General features: G+C 58.4%; 2 protein-coding genes across 3 annotated transcripts in view; one reads left to right on the top strand and one right to left on the bottom strand.

Moving 5' to 3' along the window:
- The window catches only part of RRP7A (ribosomal RNA processing 7 homolog A), a 2,357-nt gene extending 1,302 nt beyond the window's left edge, over positions 1-1,055 (top strand). The window contains exons 4-7 of one of the 2 annotated variants that reach the window (XM_069081964.1): positions 202-268; positions 366-463; positions 618-816; positions 903-1,055. In XM_069081964.1, coding sequence (XP_068938065.1) covers positions 202-268; positions 366-463; positions 618-816; positions 903-988 — 450 coding nt within the window. In that variant the 3' untranslated portion in view covers positions 989-1,055. Of the gene's footprint in view, positions 1-159; positions 269-365; positions 464-617; positions 817-902 lie in introns of both variants that reach the window. The other variant, XM_069081963.1, reaches the window with a different exon arrangement.
- Positions 1,056-1,120: 65 nt separating this feature from the next.
- Positions 1,121-11,850, bottom strand: SERHL2 (serine hydrolase like 2). The gene is made up of 12 exons (XM_069082160.1): positions 11,751-11,850; positions 10,782-10,931; positions 10,570-10,683; positions 9,941-9,982; positions 9,494-9,513; positions 8,640-8,714; positions 7,415-7,527; positions 6,612-6,691; positions 6,092-6,126; positions 1,695-1,777; positions 1,387-1,501; positions 1,121-1,305 (listed from the first exon to the last, which is right to left on the bottom strand). Exons 1-12 carry the CDS (start codon positions 11,848-11,850, stop codon positions 1,186-1,188), a joined length of 1,047 nt encoding a protein of 348 aa, XP_068938261.1. The 3' UTR covers positions 1,121-1,185.
- Between the last annotated feature and the right edge of the window lie 95 nt (positions 11,851-11,945).

Genomic DNA, 11,945 nt, shown 5'->3' with positions numbered 1-11,945 from the left:
CGCCCCGCCTCCTGGGACCTCCGTGTACGCCCCGCCTGCCCCCGGCGTCAGCACTCTGTAGGGGGCCGGTCACGTTGCCCGCAGCCCCACGGGTGGGGGCCCAGCCAGAGCCCCCGGAGTGCCCTCACAGCTGTCCCGTTCCACCCCCAGGGCTTCCAGGTGGCCTACGTGGTGTTCAGGACCTCTGCTGCGGTGCCCAAGGCCACGGCCCTGCGGGGGCCTCTGGTCATCTCGGCCCAGAGCCACCCGGTGAAGACTGGCATCGAGAGTCAGTGTGGAGGGGTGCGGGAGGGGGGCAGCGGGGACCCGGGGGGGGGGGGGGGGCCTGGCGCTGCTTTTGTCCCTCACTGTGGCCCCCTTCCCAGAGTGGGCGGCTGACTACGCGGACTCCCTGGTGGACCCCGAGGCCCTGCGGCAGGAGGTGGACAAGTTCATGGCAGATTACGACAAGAAGATGGCAGCGGTGCGGCTGCTGACCGGCGCGCTGGGGGGGGGGGGGCGGGGGCCCCCCGGGGCCCCGGGCGGGGGGGGGGGGCGGCCCCCGGGGAGGGGGGGGGGGGGGGGGGGGGGGGGGGGCCGGACATCCCGCCGCGGCGCTAACGTGGGGCGTCCTGCAGGAAGATGCCAAGGCAGAGGCCGAGGAGGGCGTCCCGGATGAGGAGGGCTGGGTGAAGGTGACCCGCCGAGGCCGGCAGCCCGGCCTGCCCCGCGCCGAGGCCGCCAGCCTGCGCCTGCTGGAGAAGGAGAAGCGCAAGAAGGCCCGCAAGGAGCTGCTCAATTTCTACGCCTGGCAGCACCGGGAGACCCAGAGGGAGCGTGAGTGGGGCTGGGCCGATGGGTGGGGGGCAGCCGAGGGCCGCCCCGGGCCAGCCCTGACCTCCCTCTTCCTGCCTCCACCCCAGACCTGGCCCGGCTGCGGAAGAAGTTCGAGGAGGACAAGCAGAGAATTGCCCTGCTGCGGGCCCAGCGCAAGTTCCGGCCCTACTGACTCAGGGGCCAGGCCCCGCGAGGACCGGGAGAGCAGTGAGCAAAATAAAGGACAGACAGCCCTTCTACCCAGTTGCATGCATGGTCCGTCGGCAAGGGCCGGAGCCCCCAGACCCACCCAGGACGCCAGTGGTGCAAGGAGTGAAGTTTTATTTGTCAGGCTGTGCCAGGTGTCCCTGTGGAGGCCGAGGCCCCAGGCTACAGGTGGGCCTGGATGTCCCTGCTGTTCTCCAGGAAGGGGCCCACGATTCTGGCCACGCGCTGGGGCTCCTGCATGTGCACGTAGTGACTGCCGGGGATCTCCACGTAGTGGTAGCGCTGGAGACAGATGCCTGCTGAGTGCCATCCCCTGCCCGGAAGGCCCCACCTCCCCCTGCCACCCGTGCTAGGCCATCTCACCTCCTTGCAGATGGACTTTAAAACCTTCAGGATGCCCTGCATCGATTGATATATTTGGGCCTCTTGGACTGGGCCCTCTTGGACTTGGCGGTAGTAATTGAAGCCTTCAGTGGCCCTGTGAGAAGAGAGATGGCTGGGTCCGCTGGTGGGGGGGGGGGACTTTCTGCACAGGGAGGGCCCAGGCTGGCCTGGAGGCTGGGGTCTCCACCCGCATACCTAGGATGCCCAGGGCCAGCCCATCCATGAGGGTGTCCATGGACTCAGCCTCCCTGCCCCCTGGGCCCCAGGGAGGGGCTGGTCACACTTACTTCACCATGAGGATTCTGGCCTGGATTTTCTTGCAGAAATAGTTCAGGCTCTCCTTGCTGATGAACTCGATGTGATTCTCTGGCTGGGGTGGGGCAAACAGCGGAGGCCTGAGTGCAGACCCTCCTGGATACCCCTGGAGGCTGGGATGTGTCTTTGGGTTGGACCCTAAGACAGGAAGCATCTACACCAGGCATAGAGGTTTGCCAGGCACTTCCTGGGTCCTCACAACTTGGGGGGGGGGGACACGCAGTTTGTCCTGTTTTACAGTTCAGGAATTGAGGCAGGCAGAGGTTTCCTGACACCTGAGAGTAAGTCTAGGTAAAGTGCCTGAGGCAGGATTCAAGCACAGATCTCCTTGACTCCCACCTCCTACCTCCTGGGCTTCCCCAACAGGGAAGAGAAGAAAGCAGAGAAGCTTCCCAGCCCCAGGACCCTTGGGGGCAGGGACCCCTCTGTGGCCTAAGCCTGATAGAGGCTGGAGTGCCGGGTTTGAATCCTGATGGCCACTCCCTGGAGATGTAACCCAACCCAGGTTCAGTATCCTGTGGGAAATGTAGGGGGATAGATAATGAAGGTGGCTAGTACATGGTCAGGAAGACCCAAGTTCAAATTCAGCCTCAAAAAAGTACTCCCTTGTCATGTGGCCCCTATTTGCCTCAGTCTCCCCATCTGTAAAATGGGGAGAGTATCAGTGCCTGCCTCCGGTAGTCATAAGGATGAAAGAGATGATTTGGGTAGGGGCTGTCTCCGTGGTCCCTTCCAGGTCTAGCCCAAGCATGTGACTCATCCAAGGTCACCAGCTAGTGGACAGCTGGCCCTGGGCAGGGCAGGACCACCCCAGGCTCTGGCTCATCGAGCTCTTCCCCCCCAGCCCCAAGATGGGGCTGTTCCCATGTGGGGGGGGGGCAGGGCGCTCACAATCATGGGGGGGGGTCTTGGCCCTTCTGCACCCCACAGGTCAGAGGGTTTGTTACATTTAGAATTGGTATTTTATAAGGGAGGGATGAAGCCCCTGGTGGCTCAGGGGTCCACACCTGCAGCTCTTTTCACCGGGCCCCTTGACCTTGGGAGAGTGGACACACCCTCCCTGTGGGCAGATGGCAGCCACTCTCTCCACACTTATTAGTGTGGGCTGCCCAGGCCTGTTGGAGGCCTGGAGACTGTCTGGTTGGGGGGGTCCCAGTAGAGCGGATGCTCTCCTTTTCAAGGGGCTGGGGCAGGTCCAGGCCAGAGTTCGGTGCCTGGCATTCAAGGCTTGGTGATCTCAAAAGCCACCAGCCTCATCTCAACATATGCCATACGTTTACAAAGCACTGTCTGTGCCTTGGGCCATGAGATGGCCAGGCCAGGCCAGGAGCAGACTAAGGGGCCCACAGCTTCCAGATTCTTTGGAAGAAGTTCCTCCCCTCCCTGCCTGCCTAGGTCCGGTCTCCCATCTGCCCTTGGACTCAATTCTCAATTCAAACGGTCCTTTGAATAAAGCTGTTTATTTTTTGGCTGGGGGGGAGGGAGCAGTCTAGGCCTGAATCCTTAAGGGTGTGGCCAGACCTGGTGGCAGCAGATGGGATAAGAGTGAATGGGAAAGGAAGAGAGACTTGGGATTTGGAGGTTGAGAAGGCCAGACTCCTAGGGGCAGAGGTCATCCAGTCTGAGGCCTCCCTTTTCATAGATGGGGAAACTGAGGCCCAGAGAGGGGAGGTGGCCTGCTTTTCCTGATCTTTCCCCCACGAGGGGAATGGAGCTATTAGAAAGGGGGGCCGGGAATATTGAACCATGTGGAAAATGTCAGGAGGTCCCTGCCACCTTGGGGGCCCCTAGGAAGTGCCTGGGAGGCCTGAGGGCTGAAGCTGCTGGTCCTGCCCCTGCCTCCCCGTCATTCCTGGAATAAGGAAGCTTGTCCAGTCCCGGGCTGGCCATGGGGCCTTTCCATCTGCCCTGCTGCTGTACGGGAGCTCCTTGCATTTGTTAGGCACTTACTGTGTACTAAGGGATGGAGGGCCAAAGAGAACACAAACTCCCTCCCCCCAAAGGGGGGAGATGGTAGGGAGAAGTGGGTCTGGCCAGAGCTCAGGGGCTTAAATGCGCATTCATTCATTCCTTTGTCAGCTCAAACCCAGTATCGCCATAACCCTCACACACCCCCACCAGCTCCCTGCTCTCACTTTCCCATTTCTGTTGGTCGTACCCTTGTTCTTCCTGACCTCCAGGCTAGAAAACCAGTGGTCAAGGGGCACAAGGGACAGAGGACTGACAGAGTTCAAATCTGGCCTCAGATGCGTATTAGCTGTGTGACTCTAGGCAAGTCACTTAACCCTGATTGCCTTAGAAAGAAAAAGAATGCTGTGGCCAGCCTAGATTTGCCATTCTTGGTCAGTCCTCCATGCCAGTTGCTGCTTCTGAAATCTCTCGCTTGGCTCAGTGCGTTGCCAATCTAGGAGGCCTGGATACCTGCCCAGGACGTCCTTGGGCATTTGGCCCCACTGGATTTCTCCACTTCATCCTGGACATTACTCTGCCCTATAAACCTCCCCGTGGCCTTCCCTCATCACTCTTTGATTCCTGACCTCCCCCATCTCCAGCCTTCTGCATCCTTGTGGTTGGTACTACACAATTAAGCTCCGAATTCAAGCATTTGTTTTTATTTTTAGAGGCAATCTGAGTTGTGATTTGCCCAGGGTCTTGGAGCTAGTAAGTGTCTGAGGACAGATTTGAACTCAGGTCTACCCAGCTGCCCCTGATTGAAGCATTTAACACCTACTATGTGCCATCTGAGATACCAAGAGGAAAGCGAAAAGCGTTCCTGCCCTCAAGAATCGTCCGTCCTGGGGCGGGGGCAGGGAGAAGTCTTGGATTTCCCTCCCTCTTCTCCTTCAGGGTCAGTCATGGGCCTGGGCCCAAACCGTCCCCTCTTCTCAGTTTTTCTGTTGCTATCGAGGGCACACTCATCCTTCCAGCCCCCCAGATGTTCTCCCTCAATCCAAAGAGCCAGTCAGCTCCATGGTCTCATAGCTCCTCCCACTGATGGGGTGCCTGGGATATAGGTCAATTTGTGGAACCAGTTTGTAAAACCAGTCTGCAGTTGTAACTGCAGTTTGTATAATTGTAATCTGTGAAATCCCTTTCCCAGCCTCGGGCTCTGCCCCTTCCACCTGACCTCACTTGGCCTAGGCAACACCTTGTGACTCCTTTGTTCTTGCCTCAGGTCTCCTCCGGTCTGGCCCAAATACTCCTTTGTTCTTGCCTCAGGTCTCCTCTGGTCTGGCCCAAATCTCATCTAAACGATCTATGCACTAAAGTCACAAGTTCCTCTGGGTCAGCCCTAACCTTTGTCTATGCACTGAGGTCCCTCCCATCCGGTCAGCCCTGACAATGGCAGCCCTACCCTTTAAAGGTAAAAGCCTGTACCCCTCTCACTCGCTGGTGCCCTAAAGGACTCATGAATCATAACAATAAACTTCTACAACTCTCACTCCAATTCAGCCTGAGGCCTTGAATTCTTTCCAGGCGCTATTGCAGGTTTTCTGGTCTTAGATAAGATCAGAATTCCTGCTGAACCTAGAGGGAGCCATCCCTCATCACCACCACAACCTTCATCAAAGCCGATCCTTTCCCTCCGCTTTCCTAGCTACCGCCCTGGTCGGCCGTCCTCAGGTCGCCCCTGACCCAGTGTTCGATAGGCATTTATTAAGCACCTACTGTGTGGGGATACAGAGACCCAGAAAAGGTCATTCCTGCCTTCTCGTGAGGTGCTGTCAGTGCATGGGGGGAGGGCACCAGCCCCTAAGGCCCATGTGGCCATGTCACATTCAATTCCCATGGCTCCCTATTAACTCCAGGATCCAACATGCATGTAACGGCCCACACACCTCAGCTCCAGCAGACTGTGTGTGGCAAGCCCTCACAAACTGCCACAGCCAAACAGCTGCTGGCCATTTCTCGTTCCTGACACAGGCCTGACCCCTACTCACTTTTCTTGGAATCTCTGTTTAAACACAGCCTCCTACATGAGGAAGAGGGTCAGGAGGACCTGAGTTCAAATTCAGCCTCAGACACTTCCTATCTGTGCGACCCTGGGCAAGTCACTTCACCCTGCCTGCCCCAGTTTCCTCATCTGTAAAATGAGCTGGAGAATGCAATGGCAAACCACTGCAGTGTTTCTGCCAAGAAAAGCCCAAATAGGGTCACAGAGAGTCGGATATGACTGGACAACAGCCTTTACCTGTACTGGACAGGCTTCCCTCTAGGAGACTCCTTCAGAGCAGGGATTGGTTTGGTTTCGGGTCTTTTTAGGTCTTTCTCTTCGTGTTCCCTAACACCCTTCCCCCCCACCCCCCCATGGACTTTCCTCATTGGGAACAGTTTTTGGTTTCAGGAGAAAGGGAAGATGAGAACTCACCAGGCCCAGCCTCCGGTCTCTGTTCATCACCAAACCTAAAGAGTCCAGAACAAAGACAGCGCCTTAGTGGGAGGAGCCGAGAATGTCCATTCTTGGCAGTTCCCAAACACATGGCTTTGGGGGCAGTTTCTGGACATTATTAGTTCATTTGAGTCTAACAAGGCTTCTGTGTGACTGCCATGTGACTCCCCAGGAATGAGGGCTTCCAGATTCTCCTATTTGGAGGCCATCTGGGTGGCCAACTTGGCAGCTGGTACAGACTCCAGATGGACCCATAAGCCCCATTTTACAGAGAAGGAAACCGAGGCAGGGTTCTGGGAAAGGACTTGGCCAAGGTCACACAGCTGGGAAGCATCTGAAATGAACCTCATTTGCTCATTCCTCATTCCCCTCTTCACAAGCTTCTGGGGACAGAAGACTCAAGTGTGGCCATACCCTTTTTGGAGCAAGTTTGGATTCCACAGATGCCCCCACCCTGCACTTCCTGCCTGGGTTGTGGCCAGCAAGGGGGCTCTCTGACCTTCTGGCACCTTGGTGGTTCCTCTCTCCAGCAAGAGCTTTCCACACTCCTCACCCACCTGTGGGTTGTTCTTTAAAAAGCTGGGGAAGGCAAAGGAAGCATTGGGGAAATTGGGGGGAAGGGGGAAAGGCATTGTATCGTGAACACATTAAGGGGGGGGGGAAGGAGGCATTTCTGGGAGAAAAGGAGACAAACACTATTGACCACAGCGTCCAGAAATGAAGAAAACTGATGCTGTGATCCTAGTAACTGACGAGGGGACACCTGCCTCAGCGGACAAACAGGTGAAATCACATGTGTGTGACAATGTGGGACAGTGGGTGTATGACTGTGTGTGTCCCACAGGTGGGGAAACAGTGCTTAGCACAAAGTATTTGCTGAATGATTGACTGACTCGAAAATCCAGAGAAATGGAGAGAAAACAAGCCCAGCCCGGCAGGAGTGCCCGAGTGTGTCAGGATCTGGGGGAGTGGGGGCGGGGACGGCTTAGGACACTGGCTTTTCAAAAGAGAAAAGACTGAAGGGAAGCCTCTCTTCCCCTTCCCCAAGGACCCTGCAGCTTTCAGGGACGCTAGTGTCTCGGCAGCTCAGCCCCAGAAACCTCCCCTCCCTACCCCACTTCCCAGGACCCCGCCCCCTCCTTCCCTCCCAGCCTCAGGACCCCAACTCCCGCATCCCTCCCCCTGTTAAGTTCCAGGACCCCATCCCACCCTCAGCCCCAGGACCCCACCTCCTCCCATCCCCAACCCCAGGACCCCACCTCCTCCCATCCCCAGTCCCAGGACCCCACCCCCTCTCCCTACCTCTGCAGCATCTCCTCGGGGCTGACAGCCTTGCCAGGTTTGTGCTGCTTGGCTTCCACCTGAAACACGTGCTCAATTCTGCGCCGTTGGTAAGTCAGCAGGTTGTGGATCTCCTGGAGGGTGCAGATGGGTGCGGGCAGGTGTGAGGGCACGGGCGAGCTCGAGCCCGCCTCAGCCTTCCCTGCTCCTGGCCAGCCTGCCCTTCACAGGCTTGCGCTCATTCCCATAGCCAGGGGCTGGGATGGTCCATCAGACTCCCCAACCCTAGCAGCCCTGGCAACGGAGCCCTGGGCAGGGGCAGGCTGGACTCCAGGCCAAAGGCCACAGCGGCCAGCCGCCAAAATGCTGCCTGGTGGGAAGGGATGAGTTGTCCTTCCCCTGAGAAACATGAGAAGTAACCCTGCCAGCCAGGACCCAGTCAAGTTGAGAGAAACCCTGGCCTCTCCCCTTCTGCTGCCCTTCCTGTCTCCCCACCCCCCACTAACCAGAACCGAGCTGACCAGACAGGCATTCCTCAGATGCCAGGCTGCGCTTGCAAGGGTGATAAAGGGCACCGGCACCCTGCCCCCTGTCTCCTCTAACAGTCTACCCTTGACTCCTTGTAGGAGCGTAACAAATTCTGGCCAAACTGGGTCGGGGGACAAATACTTGAGACAGCCGCTGTGGGCTCCTATTCTGGCCCTGCACTGACCACTTGCGTGAATGCCCCTTTACTTCTCTGAGGCAGTTCCACAGAGCTCTGCCGGCTCTCAATCCTTTGAGGGTGGTTGCCACCCTCTCTCCTCCCAAAGGGAAAAGATGTCAGCCCAGAGAGGTGGTGTGGTCCAGCAGGCGGAGCCGATGCCCAGACTAGAAGTGGAGATTTCCAGGGTGTGGCCCTGGACTGTTATCTCATCTGTAAAATGGGAAAGATATCTATTGATCTCACCAGACTAGAAGAGTCAGATTGGTCCAGGAGTGGCACACCTCGGCTAGGCACTTTCTACCCTTCTGTTTTACCTAGGTAAACCTTATACCTGTGAAGGGGGACTGCTTGTCCTTGGCCTCCCCCTCCAGGGCCATTGCTACAGCTTCAGTGAGAAGGAGAGGTCTCTGGAATCAGGGTCAGATCTCCTGGGGCCGGGGGGCCCATCAGGGGGAGCAGAAAGGCCCCCAGGCTGAGGGGTGGGGTCCTCTGAGTCACACCCCTCCTCCCACCTCCTCCCACCCTCCATGAGAGCCTCACCTGAGAGTCCAGGAGGAAGGGAGAGCTGTCCAGCAGGATCAGCTTATCCACCATCTCAGGGAAGGTGTAGGAAAACTGGGGAGGAAGAGGAGGAAGGGGAAAGAAAGACCAGGGGAGTGCTTCTCTCCCTCTGGGGATGAGGAAGGAAACTCCAGGCGTCTCCCACCCCCCCCCCATTCCCAAGGCCTTCCAGAGCCGGCCTTCCGTGAGCTGTCACCAGTTAGACTGGAAGCACCTTGAGGGCAGGGACCTTTTTTTCCCCATGAGCTTGTATCCCCAGCACTTAGCACAGTGCTGAATAAATGTTTAGTGACTGTGGCTCCAGAAGGTTCCATAAGTCCTTCCAGGCAGCACTGGCTTTGAGTACTAGCTCTGGCATGGCCTTCTGCCTCAGCAGGTTCAAGTCCAAGGATGGGGCCCCTGGCAAATCCCTTCCTAGAAGCCTCCATGGGGATGATACTGCCCCCCTCCCAGGAAGGTTGTGGCGACTGGAGATCATAGGCAGTGCAGCCTGGGAGGCTGGGCATCATGCCCATCTCTGCCACAGGGCGACTTAGACCAAGGGCCTCTTTCAGAGGCTCCTGACCTCCTTGGCTTCTGCAGGGATGGGCTTAAGGGCTTGGCTATTATTAGGCAGCCAATGGGGCAAGGGGAGGCCAGCTGCTTGTGACGCCTCCCACCCTGCTCTCACAGGTCGGCTAATCCCCAGGGGTCCCCTCTGGCTCAGTGTTGCCCAGCCCCTGCCCTGGGTTGCCCAGGGTTCTGGCTCAGGATGTGGGCTCTCTTTCCAAGCTGTCACTCCTCCTCTCCCCCACTCAGATCACAGCCTGGCTGGAGGGGGGACAGAGACTTACTATGCCACCAATGATGCCACCTGCAGGACAGAAAAGGAGAGCCTGTGACTTCCCCTACCCAGTTGGCCTCTCCCTCCCAGGACCCAGTGCCCAGGAAGCATGGGTACACATCCTGCCCTCATGGCATCAGAGCCCACAGTTTGCCAGGTCTAGGAAGATGGGGACTGCTGTGCCCTCACTGGCCCTGGCCCCCATCAGCCTAGGAGCTCCCCAGAGACACAGAGAGATCCCCATTTCCTGGCACCATATGTATGCCCAGACACTGGAGGTCATTTTCCTGACCGGGGCTCTGCCAAGTGGTCTGACTGTAGATGCCGCCTGTTTGTCCTGTGAAGGTTGCAGGACCATGCGCAACAAGGGCAGAACCCAGCTGCCCCCCCAATCCCCTTCTCTTCCTCCTACCCATTGTCCCACTTGGGACCTGGCTCCATGGCCTCTGGTACTCACCAAAGCTGTGGCCTATGAGGGAAAAGCGCTTCCATTTCAGGTCTGGAAACACACACACACACACACACACACACACACACACACACATATCAGTGTCATCTCCTAGCCAGGCTCCCACCCCCCATCCCCTGCCCCACCAGGTAACAGGTGACTGACATTACTGCTCAGGTCTCCCCTGCATGGCAAAGGGAGGCAGTATTTGGGTTCAAGGGCCCTCCCTCAGGTGGAGCGGGGGTCAAAGGGCCAGCAACCTTCCTGGCCATAGCACCTCCTCTCCAGCTGAGGGAGGGGCAGTGCAGGAGCCATCACTTGTTCACTGTGAGAGGGATCTTGGGCATGGCTGCTCCTGCTGCCTCCTTTTACCTTATAGGGATGGAGGCCCAGAGTGGGAAGGGATCTCCTGGCCTTGGTTCCCACAGCCACTCTGTACCTGGGCTGAGGGTCGGCACCCTTGTTTTTAAAAACGTCTTTGATGGAGGACCCCTTTAGTCTCTGCCTTCCAGGGATTCCTCTCTCCCTCGCACCCCCCCCCCTTTTTTGTTTCCCCAGGGGTGGAGGCCCTGTCAGGCACTTGGGGAAAGGTGGGCTTCCCAAAGCTGCACCCCTGCCCCCATTCTCCCTCCTTTTACCTGTCACTACTCGGCACACCTCCATCACAAAGTTCTGTTGGTAATATGGGAAACCGGGGTGATGATGGGAGGAGAGGCCGTGGCCCCCAAAGTCCATGGCCACATAGTAGAAGGCTGCGGGAGAGGGGCACGGGGTCAGCGCTCAGAGCCTCTGGGCCTCTCCAGCTGCCCCCCCCCCCCCTTCCCTGCCGCCCCCTGAAGCCCAGCCCCACTTTGAGGTAGGAGCGGGATGAGTCTGTCAAAGGAGTTGGCGTTGTCTAGCCACCCGTGGAGGCAGAGCACTGGGGGCCCCTGCAGGGAGCCCCAGGCCTTGGCAGCAATGTAGCCCCAGGGCACGGAGAGCTTCAGTTCAGAGAGGAAACCTGTGAGACAGGGGAGATCGGAGACACTGCTAAGAGCCAGGGTCAGAGTGGAGCAAGACCTGAGTGCAAATCCAGCCTCAGACACGCCAGCCTTGTGACCTTGGACGAGTCACCTCACCCTGTTTGCCTCAGTCCATAAAATGGGAAACTAGCAGCACCCGCTCTGCAGGGCCGTTTGTGAGGCTCAAGTGACACACCATGTGCGAAGGGCTTGGCACGTAGTAGGTGCTGGTTTTGTTTTTTAATTTGTTTTTCATTCTCAACCTTAGTAGGTGATTAATAAATGCTTATTCCCCTCCCCCACTCTGGAGCACAAGGGGCCGGGGACAACTGCCCCCACCCCCTTCACAGAGGACAGTGTCCTGCGTTCAGGGAGCGCCGTGTCCCCTCCCTGGGTCCTGGCTCCGCTTGGCGTCCAGACTGATGTGAAAACAGGTTCACCAGCAATGTACAGGTAGCGCCTGGGCTGGGGGAGGGGGAACTAGGGACTCAGCGTCCTAGGGATGGGAACGTTGGAAATAAAAACTGATACATTTTCTAAAACAAGGAAGACCCGGAGTTCAGGTTTACAGTCACCCTGAGCTGCGATCCCACGGCACGGCCTACATTTCCAGACTCCAGGCACTTCCCCTGGCTGTGACCCCCGCCTGGAGCACCCTCCCTCCTCCAGCGCTTCCTGCCCCCTCCCTCCCTCCCTCCCTCCTCGGCTCTCGTCAGCGAAACACAGCGGCAGAGCTGCGTTCTGGGAGTCCGGGAGGAGTCCGGGAGGGGTCCGCCTCCCCCTCCCCCATCCGTGCGACCTTGGCCTCGCTGGGGCACCGGGTAAGGCCGGGCCGGGAAGACCCCCGGACACCGCCCGCCTCAGGCTCCTCGCCTGTAAAGGGGCATAGGCCGCAGCACGCGCTCGGGTGCCGGGCATCCAGCAGGAGCCTAATCAGTGCCCGCTCCCCTCCCGGGGCTCGCTGGGGTCCGCGGATGCTGCGTGCCCTCCCGTGCAGCCCCAGACCCTTCCCC

This window comes from Petaurus breviceps, unplaced genomic scaffold (assembly GCF_028583685.1).
Source record: "Petaurus breviceps papuanus isolate PSGF00001 unplaced genomic scaffold, PetGlider_PUasm1.0 156, whole genome shotgun sequence".
NCBI lineage: Eukaryota > Metazoa > Chordata > Mammalia > Diprotodontia > Petauridae > Petaurus > Petaurus breviceps.
The sequence above is the reverse complement of the archived record's forward strand: the minus strand, read 5'-3'. Positions and strand labels throughout refer to the sequence as shown.